The sequence below is a fragment of the Glycine max genome, chromosome 13, assembly GCF_000004515.6.
Source record: "Glycine max cultivar Williams 82 chromosome 13, Glycine_max_v4.0, whole genome shotgun sequence".
NCBI classification, from domain to species: domain Eukaryota; kingdom Viridiplantae; phylum Streptophyta; class Magnoliopsida; order Fabales; family Fabaceae; genus Glycine; species Glycine max.
The window spans coordinates 41402371-41426008 of record NC_038249.2 but is presented as its reverse complement, the minus strand read 5'-3'; the positions used below and the strand labels follow the sequence as shown (position 1 = coordinate 41426008).

Genomic DNA, 23638 nt, shown 5'->3' with positions numbered 1-23638 from the left:
GATGATACCTTGCTATCAGGGATTTTTAAATTCGTTACGAGGACGCTCTGCTTAATCTGTGTATCGTAACTGAACTGTGGTGTAGTGAATTCTTTGTCAGTGTCTTAATTGTCTGTAAATTTTATATTTTCGACTTAGTGAATTTTGCTGACTCTGCAAACACCTTGGTTTCACCAGCATGTTTTTGTTATATATAATTTTTTTTAGCATGGCTCATCAATTGCCAGCTACTGTTACTATGCAGCATCACAAGGTTTTGAATAAATTGGACAACTGCTTTGAGTATTTTTGTTCATTCTCTCTAGTATTGTAATTTCTGACGAGTTTGATGTAAAGGCTCAGGAATGAAAAAATGGAAATTGTCAAATAAGAAGTAATTTTTTAAATTTCAAGGTAATAATGTTTTAAGTTTTTGTTACCAAATGTTCTTATTGATTAGTAAAACTCGTAGTATACATTAAAAAATCCAGTTCTATGACCTTGGGTTTCATACACTTTATTGTCTTTTTTCTTACACTTTATTGTCTTTTTTCTTACACTTTATTGTCTGAACATTAAATAATTGATATATTTAATATTGTCTATAGTCACTTTATTAATTGTAAAAATGGAACAATAAAAATGATCTCACTTTATTAATTGTGAAAACAAACATTTCTCATATTATTTGTCGAACTAATCTAGTTTTATATAAACAATCAAATTCCACCTCAAGTACATACAACACATGCTTAGCTTTCGATATATACACATTTTATTATTATTTAAAAGTTGTTAATATTTTATTATTTTGCTCAAACAATTTTTCATTTCCCAATAAGAGTTGTATTAATAAAAGACCCGTATTTTAAAAAAAAGTAAAAACCAAAAATACAATATAAATGTTGTACTAATTCATATGGAATTATGGATGGTTAAACACAAAATAACACGTTATATAAAATAAAAACATTATAATATTTTATTTTTTTTTGCAAATAGTATAATTTGGTGTCCGAATAGAATAGAAGGGAATGACATGCAGAAGCCAGAAGGTTCAAAATTTTGGGCCAGCGAAATAAATAGTTAATTAAGGTGAAGAAGACTCGAACAGGTACGGCTTTGAAAAGGTACGGTTGTGTTGTGTTTCGAATAGATGATAGAAGTGGTGCTTAACGAGGATGACACCATCGGTGACTCGAAGAAGCTGGTGGCGGCACAAACAGGATTCACATTCCGAAATGGTACACCATTTACAAGGATCACAGCACCCTCAGACTACAACTGAATTGAATCAATCAACTCCTTTGTAGTTTGTATCTATCATGTCCAATAATCTTATCTTATATATAATATATAATATAATAATAGTACTATAGTCCTATCTATGTGCTTCAATTAAGTGTTGTGTACTTGTTTTTAACTTCTTCCAATTCCAATGCCTGCTTTCCCACAAATTCGGACCGTTTTTTTATCATATTCTCTGCTATCACTAAAAGAAATGCTAGTAATTAGAGAGGATATGAGTACGGAAAGGATAATATTCGCTCTGCTAGGGTTTCTAGAGAATTGACGGAAGAGGAAAAGGACTTGGTAGACCGAAGCACAAAAAAGATTAAAGGAGTGGCGCATGGTTTCTCGGGTGACTCACTTTTGGGAGGTCACGAAGATGCTTATAAAAGAGCTGTTTGGAACATCATGACGAAGATTTTCAGAGGGCGTTTTTGGGTCAAGAAGATGTATGGGTGAAGCTGTTGGGGAGGAAGATTAGGTTTAAAGTTTTGGAGAATAGGTTGAAGCAGATGTGGGTAAGGAAGGGGATTATTCATATGATAGATGTGGGAAATGATTTTTTCTTAGTCTTGTTTTCCCATCCGGAGGATAAAGCTAAAGCTCAAATGGAAGGTCCATGGCTCATTTATGATCATTATCTGGTGGTAAGAGAGTGGAGCCCTAATTTCCACCCTTCTTCGAAAGCCATAGAGAAGGTGGCAGTTTGGGTAAGGTTCTTTGGTTTACCCATAGAATTTTATGATGATAAAGTTTTTGCATGCTATAGGAGATCAGATAGGAAAGGCAGTTAGAGTGGATAGGAATACATTGACTCAAGAGAGGGGCAAATATGCAAGATTATGTGCGGAGGTTGACCTTACAAAACCATTATAGGCCCTGTTTGAATTGAATCAAAGATATTATAAAATTGAGTATGAGGGCCTTCATTTTCTTTGTCTTATGTTTGGAAAATTTGGGCACTATGCTGGGGGGTGTCCTGATAAAGGCAAACAGAATAATGGACAGGGGAAAAATAGGAATAATGAAGGGAAGCAACATACAAATGGCAACACAAGTGGCCATAGTGACCCACTCTCAGGGGCCTTGGACTGTTGTGAAAAAACCAAGGCACCAGAGGAAAGGTAAGGAGAGGGAGTTTCAATTCACAGGGAATCATGTGGAAAAAGGAGGTCAGGGAGGCTCCCATGCAGCATCGCGATCGAGGTTTGTTTCTTTGCATGAGGATGAGGGGGACCATGCGGTTGTGATGGAAGGAGATCATGAGGTGGAAGTTAGGGGGAAGGAATACGAGAAGTAGGTTTTGGATAAGGATGGAAATGGAGGTAATAATGGTGGTAAGAAAATTCAAAAGAATGGGAACAACAACAAAGCTATTGATCATAAAGGAAAAAAAATATTAATATGAGTGGTCCCAACAGAGTTACTGTTTAGGGAGCTGGGGTGTTGCATTTAAATACTATTAAAACGACAAAGGTTGGTGGGGAACAGGGGAGTACTGTTTAAGAGGGAGAAAATATAAAGGGGGATAAATTTGAAAGTATGAATATACATCAACAACTCAATCTTGTTGATGGTGGTTCTCATGGTGAAGCTATGGGTCACCCAAGTCCAGATCTGCATCGAAATACTAATTCCAGACATGGAGGGGTGGAGTTCTTCATCCAACTCGGCCTCCAGATACTCATGGTGTCATAGATGCTAAAGAAAGCCCTCTGAATCTCCTTCTATTCGAGCTGAAAAGGAGCAATCGGGGGTGGAGGAAATGGAGGTAGTCATGGAGACAGCCCCTGGTTTGGGGGTTGAGAGGCTTCAACAATAATTTGGTGTTTTGATGATGACATCAAACAATAAAAATTTTGTGCGGAATTGTAAGGGAGCTGCTAATGTGACTTTTTAAAGATATTGCAAGCAGTATTTGAATGCTAATAATCCTGATATCATGATCATTCTAGATACGCATTTGGAGTCTAGTAAGCTTCTAAAGACGGTTTATTTTCTAGGGTTTGATGGTTCTGAAGCGGTGGAGAGACAAGGTTTTGCTGGAGGCATTATTTTAACATGGAAGAAGGACAAAGTCAGAGTTCAAGTTCAGAGTAGAAATTTTTAGTTTTTGCACGTCAAAATTAAGCTTAATGATGATGGTCATCATTGGTGGCTCACCTCAGTTTATGCTAAGTCCAAATGAGGCTTAGAGAGCTGATTTATGGAGGGCTTTGCTGAATATAGCTAAAAATATGCAAGAGAGTTGGCTTCTGACAGGTGATTTTAATGACATTGTGTCCCAGCAGGAGAAAAAGAGAGGAGCCCCTGTATCCTTGCGTAGATGTCAGATTTTCAAGGATCGCATCAACAATTGTAATCTGATGGATTTAGGAGCTTTGGGGCCTCGATTTACTAGAAAAGGACCTTTATTCAATGGGTATCAAAGAATTTTTGAAAGGTTAGACAGAGCTTTTAGTAATAATTCCGGGAGACTTCAGTTTCCCAATGTTATTGTAAAGGTTTTGTCTCGAGTAGATTTCTTGGATCATCATCCTCTCACGATTTCTTTGCATGCTGACTATAATGGGCCAGGGATCAAACCTTTCAGATTTGAATGTGCCTGGTTGACACACCCATCCTTCATGGATGTCACTTCTAATGTGTGGGAAAATAATGGGCCTTTCCATGCTAATTCAGAGAAACTCAAGTCTACTCTGCAGCAATGAAGGAAAGATGTTTTTGGGGAGGTTCATATAAGAAAAAGGAAGCTTCTGGCTAGAATAGGAGGGATTCGGAAGGAGATGTATGGAGGAAGATCTAATACTTTCTTGCGAAGGCTTGAGAATCGCTTCAGCAAGAACTAGTTCTTGTTCTTCACCAAGAAGAGTTAACTTGGTTCCAGAAATCCAGATCTCAATGGCTTCTTGAAGGAGATCGGAACACAAGGAACTACCATGTTAAAACAGTGAATCAGTGAAGAAGAAACAAAATTAGCATGCTCCATGATAGTGAAGGTCATTGGGTGAATGAGGAGGATCGTTTTAAGGAGCTAGTGAATATTTTTTATCAAAACTTATTTGTTGAAGACATGCCTTAAGGTTGGTGCAGGGATACCCCTTATTCCTTTCCCTTTATTGAGCTTGAAGATTTGACTATGCTTGCGGCCCCTTTGCAACATGAGGAAATTAAAAAGGCTTTGTTTGACATGAAACCGTGGAAAACCCCTGGTCTTGATGGCTTTCCAGTGGGTTTTTTCCAAAATGCTTGGTCTATTGTTGTGAGGATCTTTGCAATTTAATTCAAGAGTGGTGGGATAGACCGAAGGAGATTATGGAAGTTAATGCCACAAACATTTGTCTGATTCCCAAGGTGGAACAACTAGAATTTGTTAGTCAGTTTTGTCCTATATCTATGTGTAATGTGGTTTACAATGTTTTGACAAAAACTTTGGTGAACCACCTTAAAGCTTTAATTCCTGAGTTGATTACTCCTCAGCAGACTGGTTTCATCCCTTCAAGGAGCATTCATGACAATATTGTAGTGGCTCAAGAAATGATGCATTCCATGAGGCGTATGCAAGGCAAAGTGGGGTACATCATTATCAAGGTGGACCTCTCAAAGGCCTATGACAAAATATGTTGGTCTTTTGTGGCAAAGATTCTTAAAGAAGTTGAACTTCCTCAGAATATGATGGATGTTATTATGAGCTGTATTTCATCTGTGAAGACTAATGTTCTTTGGAATGGGCAAAGATCCGACATGTTTTCTTTTCATAGAGGTTTAAGGCAGGGCGATCCTCTTTTGCCTTACCTTTTTGTTCTTTTCATGGATAAGCTGTCTCACATCTTTTCCAAATGGGCATTAGAAACCTATGAAGATGGGTAAACAAGGACCCCAAATTTCTCATTTAATGTTTGCAGATGATCTGCTGTTGTGTGCTCAAGTGAATCTGGATCAGATGCATAATGTTATGGACATCATTTTACAAGAATTTTGTCACATGTCAGGCCAATCTGTTAGTGAAGAGAAAACGAGAATTTATTTCTCTAAAAATGTCAATCATCACATGAGAAGACAACTGAGTACTATGAGTGCTTTCTCTAAAGTTAATTCTTTAGGAACCTATTTGGGAATTCCTTTAACAGGTAAGGCTCCTAAACGTAGGGATATCTAGTTTCTTCTTGACAAGTTGGCTAATAGATTGGCAGGGTGGAAATCCAAACAACTTTCTATGGCAGAAGGATTACTCTTGCCAAGTCAGTTGTTCAGTCTTTACCAGTCTACTCTATGATGACTAATGTTGTTCCAGTTGGAGTTTTGAAAGATATAGAAAGACTTGAGAGAGCTTTTATTTAGGGAGATCAACAAGATAAAAGGAGGGTTCATGCTGTTGGGTGGAGTACAATGTCTAAGGTGTGTAGAGGAATGGCCATGTGCAACATGAAAGCTATGAATAAAGCTTGTCTTATGAAGCTTGGTTGGCAGTTGAGAACTAAAGGTTCTGGTCTTTGGTGCCAGGTTATGAATGGAAAGTATATCAGGAATGTGTTTATGGATTCTTTGATGGTAAAAAATTATGATTTTGACCTTTGGAAGGCTTTGGCTAATCTTTGGTCAGATTTGGAGGAAGGTGAATTCTGGGTTATTGGTCAAAGGGATACTGTGAATGTTTGGAGGACTAAATGGGTGGATAGAGATATAAAATTGATGAGCATGGCTCATAATGTTCCTGATCAATTCTGAGTTGAAAGTCAATTAGCTGCTTAAAGAGGATGGTAGGTGGGATTCTGATTTTATTAGAATGCTTATGCCTGAAGTTATTGCTCAGAGAATTTTTGCTATTATGCCTCCCTCAGCTCAAGCTGATTCTGATAAACGGTTGTGGCCAGTTGATAGGATGAGGGATTTCAGTCTCTAGTGCTTATAGTAAGATCAATTATATTCCTAATTCGCATTCTGATGATATATGGAAGCAAATATGGAAAATTAAATCTCCTGAGAGAATAAAGTTTTTATATGGTTAGTTCCTCATAATAGACTAACTACCAACATACGTATAGCTAGATGGGGTGGACGGACTCCTTTCTGTCATCATTGTCAAGGTATGGAAGAATTTGTCCTTCGTGCTCTTAAGACTGCCCTTTGGCATCCTAGATTTGGCTCCACTTGATTAATTATTCTCAGAGGTTTAATTTCTTCATGGCTGATACGAAAGGTTGGATTTCCATGAACTTGACTATGTCTATTGATGGCTCCGGGGGAAGTAATTGGATGGGGTTGTGGGCTCATGTTTGTTACTACCTTTGGTTTTGGAGAAATCAGCAGGTTCACAATGATTCTTTCATTAGACCAGTGAGACCTTGGCAATTTATCTGTCATCAGTGGAAGCTATTTAAAGAAGCTGAGACTTCATTTTGGAAGGTTATTGCTGTTCCTAAGATTCAAATTATGGTTACTTGGTTGCCTCCTTAGGGATGGACTAAATTGAATACTGATGAGTCGGTGCAAGGTCCTCAGATTGTGGCTGCTTGTGGGGGATTGATTAGAGATGAGAAAGGATGTTGGATATCTGGTTTTTAAAAAAAGGTGGGAATTGCTTATGCTTTTGTTGCAGAGTTATGGGGAGTCTATGAAGGGCTATGCCTTGCTAGGAAGATTGGGTTAGTTGCTATGGAAGTTAACATTGATTCTCAAGCTGTTATGGATAGCTTATCTGGGAGTAAAACATGTTGTGTTGTGGGTTGTAGATTGATCAATTCTATCAGAAGTATGATCAATACTAATTGGCAGGTGGTGTTCAAGCATTCTTACTAAGAGACTAACAACTGTGTTGATGCTCTTGCTAGAAATGCTATTAGTATGAATGAGGATTTTTTGGTGTTTCAGCAACCTCCTTCTTTTGTTAAGGAGTTGCTTTTAGCTTATTCTGCTGGAGTTGTAACTCCTTGAATAATTCCTCTGTAGCTTCTTCTTTTTGGGCTTAGGCCCCATCTTTTACAAAAGAAATACTAGTAATTATTATAAATTAAATAATAAGGGAAAATTTAACTAATCAAAACTATAGGGTTCATGCTTGCATGATTTAGTATCTTTTTAGTCTCTAATTTTATTTTATTTTACTAATTTTAGTTTTTTAACTTTGTTTTCCTTAATTTTAGTTCCTAAACCTTTAAGAGAGTAAAAGTAAGAATAAAGAAAAAGTTAAAAAAAAATGTTTAGGAACTAAAAACTAAAAAATCTAGAGCTAAAGAAATAATACATCTTAAATATTATAAGTGATGTGATGAAAAAGAAAGAGCAAAAATGAGGTGAAAATGAAATAAAGAAAAAAGTGAATGTATCACGGTTATTGGCTCCAAATGAAGTCTTCTACCATTAATTATGTCTTTGTTTGACAGTTGAGAACAGTAAATTAATAAAAAAAAAATGTTTTACACTATACCATCCAGCACAAGTATCTTGATACCTGTATGATTCATCAGCTTTACAGTCTCATTCTCAGCTTTACTGTGATGAATATTACCTTCTTTTTTTTTTGCTGGAGTAGGGTAAAGCAATTCTAGTATCAATCAAGTCCATAAAGACAAAACTGCTGTCCATATTTAGCTTTCATGGAGGAAATTTGAATAAAATTTATGGGAATTAATTGTGTTTTTCAGCTTTGTAAAATCGTCGATTTTTGGTTTTATTCTTGACTTTTAAAATCCTCACTAATTTTTTTCTTCAGTCTAATTTTGTTAAGTTATTATATAGTTACTTGATGATCTATTTACGCTTAAATTTATGTGTTGCATGATTGAGATGTCTGTTAGAAAGATCTATAGTTTTTTTTTTAAGGGAGAAAGATCTATAGTTACGCAATAGAATTAGACAGATACAAAAGTTTAAGTATTTAAAAAATGCAGGAACCAAAAGTAAAGTTTTTAAAATTCAGAAGCAAAAATTAAAAATTTATAATTTTACATGGACGAAAAATACCACTAAGATAATTCAAGGAGATAATTCCAACTATATATTTTATATAGTGGTGCACTATAGATTTATGCAAAGAATATATGATATTCAATGATTTAGGAAGAATGAAATTTTCACGTTTATGTGCACAAAATTACTTTTAATTTTAAACAAAAAAAAGTGCAAAGCAAAAAGAGCACAAAGATGAAGTCCTTGTCACTGCTTATTTAATGGACCGGAGCCCCAAAAAATATAAAATCTAGGTCTAAGTGCTAACATTTCTGCACTTCAGGCCCAGTGTATCCTTAGCAATTATTGTAAATCCGCTATGCTAGGTACACCCAGCATTATTGCTGGTGCACCCAACAATTAAGGAAAAAAGATTGAAATATTCTTGAGTCGTAACCTTTTTATGGATCAACTTGATAAGCAGAAGTCTTATGGATCAACTTGATTTGTAAGCCTTTTACGGATCAACTTGATCCGTACGATTTACAGATAATTCTCACGCACACCCAACACAAATGCGAAAAAAGTGTAGGGACAGTTTTGACATTTTTAAAAAATGCTGGATGCATCTAGCATCAGCCCAATCCCTCACTAAGATGAAGTGCTTTAAAGCTTTATGTCCAATTCCAAAATCCCTCGTCAGTTTTGAAAATGTGAGTATTGTTATTATGCCAGGCTTTGACGGTTTGGTTCATGCTGCTCATAACATCACATTTGACTAACACAACTTTCACAATTTTGTGTTGCCAGATGGGATCATTGCATGCATGATGGATGCATTTGTTACTGTTACGCATTTGACCTACACTGTGTTTTGCAATTTTAACTCCTTCTTACGCATATACTTTACGTTTTTTCTTCTTGCAATCCTGTATTGGTAAGAATTAGTTTTCTATATATTTAATGCGTATCACTAAATCTTTTTTAACTGGTTGATTAGACGGCTAACGTGGGACTTGCAATTCGTATTATTATGTTGTCTAAATTCTGATACCATTTCCTCATTGAGGTGCTTCATTTTCTGATTTAACACATGGAATCAATTAAACATTTGTATTGAAGAAAATAATGACAGTAACGACCGTACGTGGTGGTAAATAATAAATGACATTATGTATACCATCAAAAGTAGAATTCAGATTGGCCTGTATGCAAACAAAATATGGTGGGATTGTGCTGGACTGTATTAAGAGAATTTTTTGGTTACACGTGAGGAATTATTAATAGAATTAGTGTATAAAGGAGGTAGACACACACACACTTATATAAATTATGTTTGGATAAAATTTTGAACAAGTATTTAGAGAAGAAAATAAAATAAAATAAATTGAACTTAGTTTATTAGTTATAAATTTATAATTAACTTATGTACAAGCATGAGTTCAAATTAATAAGCTTTTAGAGAGAAGTTAAATGGAAGCATCTTTATAAATTATAATTGAAGTATATAAGTTGATTTTAACCTATAAATTTATTTATTTTGTCTTATTTTTCCCATGCAAAGTACTTGTCAAGAGGTTTATTCAAATAAGATCCTAATTGTATCCTCATGCATCCAATATCAAATAAATGATAAATTGACATGAATGGTTAACTTCTTCATATAGTGGCTGGCGCATGAACAACAGTAATAAACTACTTATAAGAAAGTTTTAGGTTCTCTGTTATTAGAGAAAGTTCTTTCATTGTATTATGTAATGTTCGCCACCACAGTTATATGATTTAAAATATGTAATTTAACGATAAATTGATTAATGATATAAAAATCATTGGAAATATCTTTTATCAAATTTCACAGTTAATTACCATGTAACCTGCCCCATGTATATTTTAAACTTAAAAAACAGTATAAGTAAATGTAATATTTTATTTTTCCAGAATTGGTATTTTCGAAATTTGATTTCCTGAAAAAGCAATGCACCAAATAGTAATTTAGAAGAAGAATGATAAATAGTAATTTTCAAGGTAGAGAGTATAAAAGTGAAGTACATTTTCTAGTTTCAACCATGGTATCTCGCGAGAAGGAAGAAGTTCCATTTCATTAATATCGTGTTGAATTGATCGTGCAATACCACTTTTTCCACGTAGTAGGACTCACTGTTACTGCACTCTTGAGTTCTGAATTTAATTTTCACACGTCCACGCAATTGTATTTTAATTCTTCGTTTATTTATTTTTAGTTGGCAGAAAAGAAAACAGAGATATAAAGAAAAATAAAGAGGATAGGGTCCAGCGGGGCGAATAGGTTGGTGAGTGTTGCAGGCCAATCTCAGCATATCTCTGTCGCTGTGGTGCGTGAGCCACTTATTATTACCCACTCATCTTACAAACAACATTAATTAGGCCAGTACAATTGTTTTATAAAAAAAATCATGTCAAAAGAATTATTTTGTACTGTATTTAAGATTAGTATCTATAATTTTAATTTTAAAATATTTTTTTTAGTAAATTTAACACGCACCGTACCAAATTTAATGCAATTGTAACAGTAGTGATTTTGATGAAGTACAGTGGCAGCAATAATTTTGACAAAGGATTGGTTAAATTAGTTTTATTTCCTTTAAGGTATTATTTAGGTTCAATTTCGTTTTTTAATTTTTTTATTTAATTTGGTCTTTTAATTTTTAAAATTGATTTAATTTAATTTTTTAGTTTGTTAAGTCAAAAGACATTTTATATCTTAAAGATGAATTAAAATTCATAATTATTTTGATTAAATACAAATAATAAAAGTTGCGTATGATATGCTACTACCATACCATGATCTGTCTTTGTGTGTTTAAAGTTTTTCATATAATACACTTATAAAATGATATGATATAACATAGTTTATTTAGGACTTTATTTAATATTTTATGTCTTAAATTCTTTCATGTAAAAAATATTCTCCTGATTCCTATGAAGAATAAAAGAAGTCATAAGATTAAAAGACGTTGATCCTCATCAAAAGGCGCATTCTGTTGGTGTATACTTATTACGATGAAAGAAGTGATTTTTCTGTTGAAATACGAGACACATTACCGTATCACTATAGACTTTACATGAAGAAGGGACGTGTATTTAATGCAAACATTAAATGTTTTAACAAACTCAAGATCTTAGATAAAGAACAAAGTGAAGAATCCAATCGTTGAGAGACAACAAATACTTGAAGATGAAGGCTATATATAGAAGAAGTTTTGGAGAAATAAGATACAAGCAATTCAAGTGAATCATTCTTTCATTCTTTATTGTAAAAAACTTTTTGTAAGTTTTTGTAAAAATACTAAACTCTCATAACACCTTATATACCTTAAGAGAAAAGACTTAAAATGTTGAATGATATATTTGTCAGTAAGATGATCATTAGTTTTAGTTAGTGTGTAAATTTCCAACAAATATTATTGATTTGTTTAGAGTCAACAGTGACTTGGTAGAACAAAAAATACTTGTCTCAAGTTAAGCTTAGAGTAGAACTTACAAATGTAAGAACCAAGAGTACCAATGAACAATACCTACAACTTTGATAAGTTTGTGAAAACTTAGTGATTGTTAAGAACTTAGAACTAAGATGAACCAATATAATTTCTTTGTATGCTTTATCATTGATTAACTGACAAAAGGTTTGAATTTATTTTTTAGAACTTATATTCTTTCTATTTTTCAAAGAAAACTATTTTCTTCATCATTTGATAAAGTCTAAATTAAAACATATCTAAGCATTTTTAGATTTATCTACACTAGACGATAAAAATGTGTTTAATAGTCTTAAGAAAAACTATAAATTTTTAAAAATACTATTCAACCTCATTTTTTGTGATATTTTTAATTCAATTTAGTCCTCTAATTTTTAAAGTCAATTCATTTTTTTTGGAAAATGTGAATTCTATGACAGTTCAAAATCACTTAGTGACGATTTTGATCCGTCACAGAGTGTGATTTCTTATAATTTAGATTGAATGACCAAATTAAATTAATTTGAAAAATTAGAAGATGAAATTGTATCTAAAAAAATTAGAAGATCAAATTAAATTTAAAAAGTAGAGAAATAAAAAAACTAATTTAACCTAAATCATTCACATGCATCCACAAGGATTGATTACATAGTGGTGGAAATTTTCTTTCTTCATTGCAAATTAAATTAATCAAAAAAAAAACAAAAGGTGTATTAATTAATTAAGAGAAATATCAACAATAAATGTTGTAATATACTACTCTTTTAAACAAACTCTTTATATTTAGTGATTAAAATTCATAAAAAGTAACAGTTTTTTTTTACTCTTACTTTTTGTTTAATGACTCATTTTCTTAATTTTTAAAATTTTCTATAAATTTAACATATAATAGAATGTGTTTTTTTTAAAACACATAATAAAATGTGTGTTAAAGAACATATTATTAGCATTTCTCATTAATTAAACTGAACACAAACAAAAATATAGTTGGAGCAAATCTAAAACAAAAACATTAATACTAATTTATTGAGAAATAATAATTTATTTGTTTTATATATAACAACTTAGGTTTTCATTTTAAAAAAGTAAAAATTATAAACTTTGTTTTCTAAATTTATTTTAAATTTAAATTTGGTCATCTAATTTAGTATTGTGCGAATTTGGTCTTTTAAGTTTCAATTTTCAATTCGGTGTTCCTATTTATTCATTTCATTTACGATTAAATTCTTAAATATTTAAAAGATTTTGCCAACAAGATGTCCTGCAAAAATGAGAAGAATGACAAAATTGGAAATGGGATTTTAACTTTCAACCCTATACTCCATACAAATATAAGAGCCACTAGGCCATTTTGCTTACTTGGTATATTTTTGAAAATTATATCATATTAAACTTTAACATGCGAGGGAGTAAAATTACAAAACTACAAAACCTACCGATAAAAAAAAATTGGTACGCAGCAAGCCAAGATTTTCAATTCATTCATTAGTTGTTGATTTTTTTTTTAATGAGATTTTCATTTATCAGTGAAAAGTGGGATGATGAAATAGGAAGATGCCTCCCTATCCCAATGCAAAGAAAACAAGTTCCAGAAACTACGGTTTTGTAACTGAAAACAAGGGCATTCAACTCCTCGGAACGAGTTTTCTTTGTCTTTGCACCTTGTGACTTGCCATGCCCCCTTTTTTTTCTTCTTATTTTGACACCCACTTCCAATGCCTGTTCCTTTGACCATTTGACTTGCGATGTGTAGCTAAATTTTCATCCATAAATTTCTGCAACGCTGCTTTGATTATATCAAACTCTCTTAGTTTTGCAATTTAAAATTGACATTGATCCCCATATAAGCTATACTGCATATGTTGTAATCAAATCAAATTGAAAGCTAGGAAAAAAAAATGTTACTAAACCAAACAAAGTTATCACCAATCACCAAACTTGTGAATTAACCACATAAAATTATTTTAGCCTAATCAGTGATCATAAAAGATACTAGTTGTATAAAAAAATCGAGTCAAGTTACTATACTAATACAATTTTAACTGATACTAGTACATATATAATTCAATCTGTTCTCTTTTGGTTCACAATTCACAATTACCTCAAGTTTGATTTTGAGGATTTGAAGAGAAGAGAGTGGGTGGAAAGGGGTGAAAGTCAAATCCTAAAACGCCATCAAAATGGGCAAAACAAAAGGCTCGACCATCAAAACGGTGACACTAACACGTGAAAGTGTCTGTCTAATTTAGAATTGTGATATATCACCTCATCTCCTACTTAGGCATTGGTCTTTTGTGTTCCACTCCCACGTGTGACCTTGGCCGACTCATCAAAACACTTGGGTTAAGGTGGTTTTCTTGGGATTGGGATGGACCTGTCTGTCCTCATCAGTCTTCAATTCTCGAACCCCATCACTACACTCAATACAACAACAATTGAGACCAAACCCAATTTGCACGTCAATTTGCCACAACAAATTGCATTTCAAAATACCACACATATCATGTTTTCTGGCTTTCAGATCCCAACCTCTTGAATCTGATCTCAAACACCCTCAAAGTCAGGTACTACTCAGGGTCTTGATCATTGCCACAACCATAGAGTATTATCCTATTTATTAATTCACATAAAGCATTTAAAATTCTGCTTGAAAATTCAACTCTTGCACACCATACCTTTGCCCTCTTTTGAGGTAACAAATTAAATTTTGCCCCTCACCATTTTTATTTTTGATGAATTCCCTTACCAAACATATGTTCACACTTTGCACCAAAAAAAAAAAAAAAAACCAAACGTGTTAGTAATTCGCGAGATTAACTCTACCCTCTGATTCATCAATTTTTGCCACCACGGCACCGACATACATGCTATCGGCCTAGACTAGGTTCAATGACATTTTCAAGTTTTAATTTGAAAATTTGCAAGGTGATTAATGAAATTGATAGTTAATCAGTGATGGGGACGGGACTAACCTATCATTATAATGTCTTGCTTGTTGAGCCAAACTATATTTTATAAAAACATAAACAATGTCGATGATTGTTGGATGTTAATTTAATATTTTGCTTTGAGAAGGGGAGAAAGGGCCTAGATGGTGACCGTTCTAAGTTTGCAATTGAAGAACAACTTAAAAAACATAAAGGGTGGTTCCACTTTCTTGGCTTTGGTATGGTTGAATCTAATAGTCAATGAATTCGACGTCGCCTGGTTTAGGTAAATTGCGCATATATTCCACCCCGTGTGAGTAGCTTGCGGGTTGTGACAACTTCCAACTGCAACGACGAACTCACGTAATGCCACTCTAACTTGACTAAGAGACAAAGCATTCCTTTTACCTTTTTACTAGCTTTATCATTCATCAATGTCCTTATCATAAGATAAATGGCTAGAGGAGAGAGATTCAAGAATGAATAATATATGATATATCCATTGATAATGAAAAACCTTTTTATATGTTTATCTAATCACACCATCATTATAATAACTAATTTAAAAAAAGATATCCGATTGAATAACAGTAAAAAAACTGATAGTATATAGTACCGTAGTTATTAAACTCTTTGTGCAATACCACCTAAATTACAAATTAATATGAAACCATGATAGTAGAATGCCTCATTTATCACCTAAATTGAAACCCAATCCATCAACAAAAGCAGGAGACTAAAGGCTAAGAAAGTCAAAACCTAAACTAGAAGCCAATTTCAAAAACCAGAATTTTTAAACATTGTAATCGAAATGATCCCCACTATGGACTTATTTCTAACGTTTTCAGCAAATAAAAGAGCTTCGATAAGACGTTTAATCTGTTATTTTCACTACCTATTATTCAATGAACCCTCAGACGATGGGGAAAGAGAGATGAATAAAAAAAATCGGCACGAAACCATGAAAAAATTCGTTGCGTATAAATCTGTTTGAGTTGTGTAAATTGATGGCCGAAGTTTAATTACTGGTCCTCATGGTTGAAAAAGTTAATTAGGTATATTTTTGAAAATCAGATACGATGTTACTGTAAAAAAAATAAAGAGATACCCTGACTTTAAGTTATATTTAATCATTAGAGTGTTCATGAAATTGAGTTTGATGTATTTTTTGGGTTGTATTCCGGTGAGTCATCCTATCCTCTTCACTCCTTTTAACCTTCTTTGAACATTTTGTGCAAAAACAGCTCTATGCAACTGGCAACTTTTCTTTTTAACAATTTATTAATTTTGTTCCGATAAATTTCAGTGTTTGATGCGATATTTTTTAATTGAAAATTTCTTTTAAAAATAGAGAGCTGCAATCAAATCTAAGTGGGAGTAAAAAAGAAAGAGAGAGAGAGAATATGAAAGCCTCAAGTAAAAATGTTATTCATCAAATAAAAAAAAGTATAACTGTAAATTTTAAATCCCAACTTCATCAAAATTCGTGCAGTATCAACATCTCAGACTCTCCATCAAATGGTCAGCATGAACACCACATGGACTTCTCCTCATCAAGGCTTCTCCAAGTGCAACCTCGACGGAGCCATCTTCGCGGAAGCTAATACTTTTGGAGCAGGTTTTTGTTTGAGAGACCCTCACAAGAATTTCATCAAAGCCAAAACATTATTTGCACCAGGAATTCCATCACCAGAAGATGCCGAGCATGGGCACTCTCCAAAGCCATAGACTGGATTCGTCATCTTCATTTATACAATGTTGTTTTCGAGCTCAACTACAAAATGGTTTATGGTTCTTTCAACAAATGTTCTAAAGGAGTTTCAGATTTTGATCTCATTATCAATAGATGTAGAACAGATTTCAGGTTTTCATCAAACTCTAGGATGAGTTTTGTTAAGACACAAGTCAATCTTAAGCACAATTTTAATAGGGCTTCAAGATTTTATGTTAGATCTCATAAATTTTATTATATCTCATCTTGTATTGTTTCTAATCTTATGAATGAAATGTTATATCTATCCTTCCCTAAAAAAAATAAAAAAAAAAACTTCACCAAAGTTAACTATGAACGAAATTTCTTAATTTATATATCTTTGATTATCTTTTACACTAGTTTTAAATATTATCATTGGTGTTTTACTAATTCAATGAACCTCGACCAATTGATGCACATATCATATATGAAACCCGACAAAGATTCACAATAAAAAAAGTGTTTTTAGATTCATTTGTTTTATTACTTAAATCAATCTCATACAGAATAATGCGTTTTAGTGTAAAATTTTAATTTAAACATATATTTTCAATCAGATTGAACTATTCAAAATTAAATCTAACACTTAATCCACATCACATAAATACACTATCCATGACGCCAACAAATGGCAGAGCATGGCTTGAACTGATGACCACAGTTTTCCTGTGTGCTCACAGTCACCACACTATACTCAAAATTCGCCAGAACTAGTGACGTGTAGACGCGGCAACAGCCAAAAGAATAGCAAACTCGCTCGTGGGAACCAAATCTAGGTTAATTAATTAATTAATATTAGAATAGTAATTGTCCATCATACAGGAAAAATCATTATTTTCTACAAATGGACATCGAAAACAAAGACGCCAATATTGATGGAATTTTCAGTTCATATTAGCATCTCTTACAACTGAGTAATAACTATGTCCTTCAACTTTTCATATCTAAAAACAATGTCTCCGATGCCATGCCACACCATATTAAGCAAATATACTGAGAGGACCTGTCTTATTTGATGCAGCATCCAATCCATGTTCAGCATTTCGAGTTCCTGTGATCCAAACCCTGCAAAACAGACTTTGAAGTCACAAAGAGGAAGGAACAGTTACACTTGCACATACAATAGTATCTTCCCCGGAAGCACATCCTATACATATTTCATTAATTTTCTTTCTCCCACCTTCTACTATCTTTGTTGTTTGAATCCGTCAGAATGGTCAATCTTTTTGCTGTCTTCATGAACTCACTGCAGGAAAATAAAACCCGAATAAAACATAAGACTCCATCGAAGCAAATAAAAATGTAGAAAGAAAAACCATGAACAAGAAATGGAATGATACCTGAAGGGTTCCTCTCCAATTTGCTTAAGAGCACCGGATGAGTCGCAGTAGAGAACATGACTCAACATATCAGACCTCTCTATTCCAAACATGTTAGCGAGTCTCATGTACAACTCTTGATAAGAAGAAAGGCAGGACAAGTCAAGTGTCCGTCCTACATCTTCAGACTCCATGAAAACCTTGCAATGACTGGTATCAGAACCGAGTTGCCAAGAGAACTCGGCAGTAGAAGATAAATTTCCTGGTGAAACTGAAGACTGGGAGTCACTAAGAAATCCCTTCTTCTTCTTTTCCTTATTCTCATCATCCGTGGCGACATCACTAGAAGATCTAGAGATTTGTTGCTCGGTGAGTATCGGTTGACCGAAAAGCAAAAAATGGTGTCTCTTGACATGATCAGATTTCTCCAAAGTCATGTTAGAATTTCCCATGGAGAGCAAGGATGATAGACTTTCTTTACTCTTAGCATTAGAAATCCCGGCGTGCAAATTAAGCTGGTGGACTTTAGTTGGAAGCAACCCCAACTGCAGCTTATTGTTAAGGTGGAGATCTGATAAAGATATTCCAATTTGAGAATGCCTGGCTCCCTGTATGCCTGCAGGAGCGTTATCAGAGAGACAACAAAAGGGGCTGCTAGAGCTAGAAGACCCAAAGGGGTTGCCTGAAAACGATGGTATCGGAAACTGAACGTCAAGGGGGAACCTAAGCTTCTTCCTTGGTGGAGAGAAGGCTGCCAGATGGATGATTGGCACGTTAGATACCAACTCAACCAACCATGGGCTCACTCGCTTCACATTATGTAGCAAATCAGGCTCATCCCAACTAACCTGTTGCGATGAAAATTCAAACTTTAGAATATTGGCAAAGACAAGCATGAATTGAAATAGTGTGTACCTGAAGAAGCCTCCAAGGTGAATTAGGCCAGCGAATAGGATCAAGAACCTGAACAGAAGCAATAGTCCCCATGAACCAGCTTATCCTGGAAGAATCCTCAGTCTCAAAAGGCATCTTGAACCTCATACCGGAACACCACTGAATCCTCATAGCCCCTCTCACAGCCGAGGTCCTAATACAAAACTCAGGAGTATTCGCTCGAGGATAATAAACCACCTCAAACGCTTGGTTACTAGCCGCCAAAGTAACTGCTTCTCTCACTGATTCACCACTCACCTTCGCCCTCCCACTCTCCTCCCTCATAAAACCCGAAAAGGCCCCGTATGGCCCAAGCCCAAGCCCTCCAGAACCATAACTGCTCCACCCGCACGGCCCCTCTGGCCCACCAACTCCCCCTCTCTTGGCCCTACGAATCCCCACGCAAAGATCCCCATTCTCGGCCCGCAGAAACACGATGGAATCCCCCGCCACGAGTTTCTTCTGGTTCACGAAACTGCTCCACCCGGTAGTCAGCAAGTGCCGACGTGGCGTCCCTCGGTAAATGTGCCGGAACTTCCACACCTCGCCGTGCACGTCCCTCGCGATCACCGTCTGCACCGGCGGCTCCGCCGAGTAATCCAGCCGCGGGAATATCGTCTCCGCGCAGTATCGCGGAACGGAGAATCCGCCGCCGTTGTTCGCGTCTGACTGGGTTAACGTCTTCGCGAACGACGCCGGCTTCTCCGAACCCTCCGCCTCGCCGTTAGCGTCGCTGTCTTCGTAGTCGAGCTCCGAGTTTCTGAGAGGAACCAGCCGCAGCCTGGCGAAGACCTCGTCGGTTTCGGGGTCGGCCAGGAATTTCACGGCTGCCACGCGGCACAGAATGAGCGGCGGAATCGGAATCCTCGCCGCTCCGAAATCGACGTTGGACTGCGCATGTTCCGCGTGTCCCTGCGGGAAATAAAACACTTTGGAGTTCACCGGCGGCATCTGAACCATACCGCCGGCGCACGCGTGCCACAGCTGCGGATCCAAACTCTTGTCTGTTTCCTTCATTGCGGCGGCACCGGCACGAACCAAAACTGATGATGATTCAGTTAAACTCTGTATTGATGCTGATGTTTTATGTTTTATGTTTTTCTTTCTCTCTCTCTCTCTCTCTCAGTGAATGCAAAATCAAAAAGGTTGAGTTGAGTGGAGTCAGTTATCTACCACACAAGACCTCACCTGAATTTTTTTTTGGATCTCAGAGAAAGAAGAAGGGAAAAGAGGGGGACAACTTTTTTCTCTTACACAAACTCTCTGTAATCTATAAAACTAAACAATTGAATAATAACAATAAAGAAAGTATATTTATTTGAAGAAGAGAAGAGGAATGGAATTGTATAATTATAATTTATAAGGAAATGACATGATGCAATAAAGAAACAGAGATAGTAGAGGTAATTGGCACTAGCGCCATTATGTGTCACGGTATGGTGGCAGAGAGAAAATATCGCGAGATAAAGGGTGTGTCATGTGTGGTTACTGTGATGAGGTGGGGTGAAGTTAAAATTACCTGGAGCGGTGGCAGCGGTAATCACTGATTCATTATATTATTATGACACTGTTAACTGCAAACTCAACTCAACATCCCTGCTTCTGACTGTGCCTGCAATAAAGTCATAAGCTGACAAAATAACGCATTTTGACATTTACTAATTTCTGAAAATAATAAATAAATGCAAACTTGTCTCTTCTCTTCTTTAAATAGATAATATCAAGACCTTGCCCTGTAACAAAAACAGAAAAAAGGCAAAGTCCAACACTCACTTTACGCGCATAAGGGCTGTGAGGCCCGCGATTTTTTTGTCAGATCAGCTTAATAGGAATGCATATATTTTATTTATCTTTTTTATTATCACAAATAATGTTATACTTATGTAGTATTTCTGTCTTTTTTTTTCTCACTAGATGTCAAATAACTAAACTGTCTACTAGTTATTTTTGTTTGATCTATGTGTCTAATCTACACGCACACAAATAATATAAAAAAGGTAAAAGAAAATATTAAATAAATGAAAGAAGAAACTAGAAAGCGATAAATGTGGGCCTCTTGCTCTTTCGCATGGGCTGGTTGTTTCACTTGTCTGTTGTATCAGTCATGAAGAGAAGTATTAGGGTTAAGTGTATTACTCCTAGGCATGAACGACACAGACCCCTTTTTTTGTATGAACATTTCCAATTTTCCATGCTCAAGAGCTTTAATTTTGATCTTTAATTATGTTCCATACGTGGAATTAATCAAACAAATATGAAATTGTCAGCAAACCAATATATTGGTGGAAATGGTTTAATTTGTTGTCTTTCATTTTGTGATATATATATATATATATATATATATATATATATATCAAAATGGTGAAGATATGTCGCTTGTGAAAACCGAAAAGGACATTGATCACAGCAAGCAAGATGGGGATGTCCACATGGTGAAGGGTAGCTTTTTGTCTATTGGGGACGAGTGATTGTGTTGTGCTGATAAAACGCCACCCTCATGCCAAGATATGGCTCTCGAAAACCTCGTTTGGTTATGAGTTATGACAAAGAAGAAGGACACGGAAAGTTTCTCATGTTCTTTTCTTGCCGACTCTAGGACACCCCGTTTCTTTATGCCCCTATTGACTTTATATATACAAAAATTAACAAACAAATAATATATATATACATATAAGTACTTATAATTTATATATACAATAACCCTACAAATTAAATTCCTCCATGTACACACACAAAAAATACTCCATTTCCCATCACAACTACAAAAATCATGTCCCTCATACGTACATGCATATCAATATTAACATTAGTTCTTGATTGTGATCACATCAAATAAATAAAGCTTGAACTGAAGGCAAAAAATCTCGGGAAATAGAAATAAGGTTGAGAAAGAGAGAAAAACCAGTTAAAACAAGTAGGCACGAGGCGACAAAAGCATTGGGTACAACCACAAAGGAAACCACCAGCATGTACGATACATAGCCGATTTCAGCAAGCATTGTCAGGGCATATGCATATGCATGTAGTCATAGTCAAATAGGGTATAGCATCATCCTGTAAGAGTTAAAAGGAATAACTTTCCATGCTGCTGCCGCAAAAGCATAGGAATCAATCACACTAACTTGCCTTACTAAACAAGTTGTTTAGGTGAACCGGCAACGTAGTTACTCGTTAGTACCAGCCTGGATGTAACATCATTAATCTATTCTATTCCATCAGGGTCAATAGTTATTATTAATAATAATGTTAAATGTCCATTAAAACAAGTTTAATATGCGCTAGCTTTTGTATTTATATAACGAGAAAGAACAATATTAACAACAACATGAGGATAATTATGAGCAAAAGGTAAATAAAAAAGGTTGATAAATCAGCCAAAAAAGATGTGGTTCGGAAAAGAATAGGATTGGTTGGTTAAGAATCAACATTGATACCGACACACAACGTCGAGACAATTAAGACAAGAAGATGAAATGATAGAAGCATGGAAGAAACAATCAATGTGTACAGAAATGTTGGGATAATAATTTGAAGAATTGAATTGTATAGTCAGCCACCCCTGGCCCCTCATATCAATCTCATTCTTATCTTGTGCTCAAAGGCCATAACTTTAACCTTTGTCCCATTTTTTCCGCCCCACACACACTCCATTAATCTATCTATAGTATTTATTTACCAAAGAAACTCATTCATTTCAACCAAACTTATTACTAATTCAGTAATTTAACACTGTCCTTTTCTCTATCATGTGGGAATTGCTAGCTTATATTTTTTTGGTATGACATCACAAATTAATGTATTTTTTATATATACAACTCTATTCAAGATAATGTAATTTTTTAAAAAATATTTAATATAATTACATATCTAAAACCTAAACTAAAGATTGTAGATTAAATTTAAATAATTTCATACTAATTAATTCACCATATTAGTAAGTTGCTTGCTTGTCTTATAATAGTCTTTCACCTTTTATCTTTTAGAAAAAAAAAAAATGATCTGGCATCTGGCTTTCATTAGCTTTCTTTACAAACCTGTCTCCTCCTAATCGAATTCTATTTAAGGGGGTGGTAGGTTATGGGTAAGTGAGGTGCCCCATTAAAAAATGCATGCATCTGAAAAAGGTAAAAGAGAATCCAGTGTTGTAGTTAAGTGGAAATAGTGAATATATCCAAGACCAAGAGGGAAATGGGACCCAATGGGATAGGGTCCCGAGAAATTGACAAATGAGCATAAGTTTCGCCATTGTATTGTTTGTGAGGGTGTCCAAAACAATATGGCACGATGAAGAAAATAAAAGAAAGGCAGAGCCAAAAAAGGGAGTCGCTGTCCTTTCCCTCTGATGTGTTCTCAGTCTGACAACGATAATTGATGATAAAGCTTTGAGTGAATCCATTTATCTATAGCCAGCCATCTCCACGTTTATGTCCATTGTCGACTCCACATTATTACTATTATTTACGATCGATGGACCAGTCCCCCAATACCCGATTCCCACCAAACTATTTCTTTTTCTCTTTGCACGTAATTAAGATCAATAAAGGATTAATTCAACAAATTAAGGTAGTATTACACTATTACTAAAGTGGATTTGACTTGTCTTGAAGTATAAATGAATATACACATAAAATACACTAGTAGATCGAAAATCATGTTAATTTGTATGAAATTATTAAAATTTCATATATTATTTCTAAGGAAATTAAATGATTTGGGAGAATCTTTGGTGGATGTTGCATGATGAGTTGTGGTGGCATTGATATTAATATGGAAAAAAGAAATAAAGTTACGTTAAAAAGAGGGAATTACTTATACAAATAATGATTACATAATAAAAAAAAAGTGAAAGTCACACGCATGTATATTGGGGTGATATTGAAAACGAAAGAAAATAGTAATTGATAGTTTAATTTTGGTTGAGGAGTGGAGCATAGCATAGTAAGTAGTAACAGTGAAGAGACAAGAACCCCCACGAGCAGGAGGCGGAGTTGACCTGGCATGGCTTGAGTTTGGACACGTGTCAGCATCCGAGAAGGGTTATAGCTGTTCCTCGTT

At 34.9% G+C, this 23638-nt stretch overlaps 1 protein-coding gene across 1 annotated transcript; it reads right to left on the bottom strand.

Annotated features, from left to right (window-relative positions):
- Positions 1 to 17104: 17104 nt before the first annotated feature.
- Positions 17105 to 20190, bottom strand: LOC100808472 (auxin response factor 18). The gene is made up of 4 exons (XM_003543422.5): positions 18566 to 20190; positions 17672 to 18498; positions 17512 to 17577; positions 17105 to 17396 (listed from the first exon to the last, which is right to left on the bottom strand). The coding sequence occupies exons 1-4, from the start codon at positions 19598 to 19600 to the stop codon at positions 17312 to 17314; spliced, it is 2013 nt and encodes a 670-aa protein (XP_003543470.1). The 5' UTR covers positions 19601 to 20190; the 3' UTR covers positions 17105 to 17311.
- Between the last annotated feature and the right edge of the window lie 3448 nt (positions 20191 to 23638).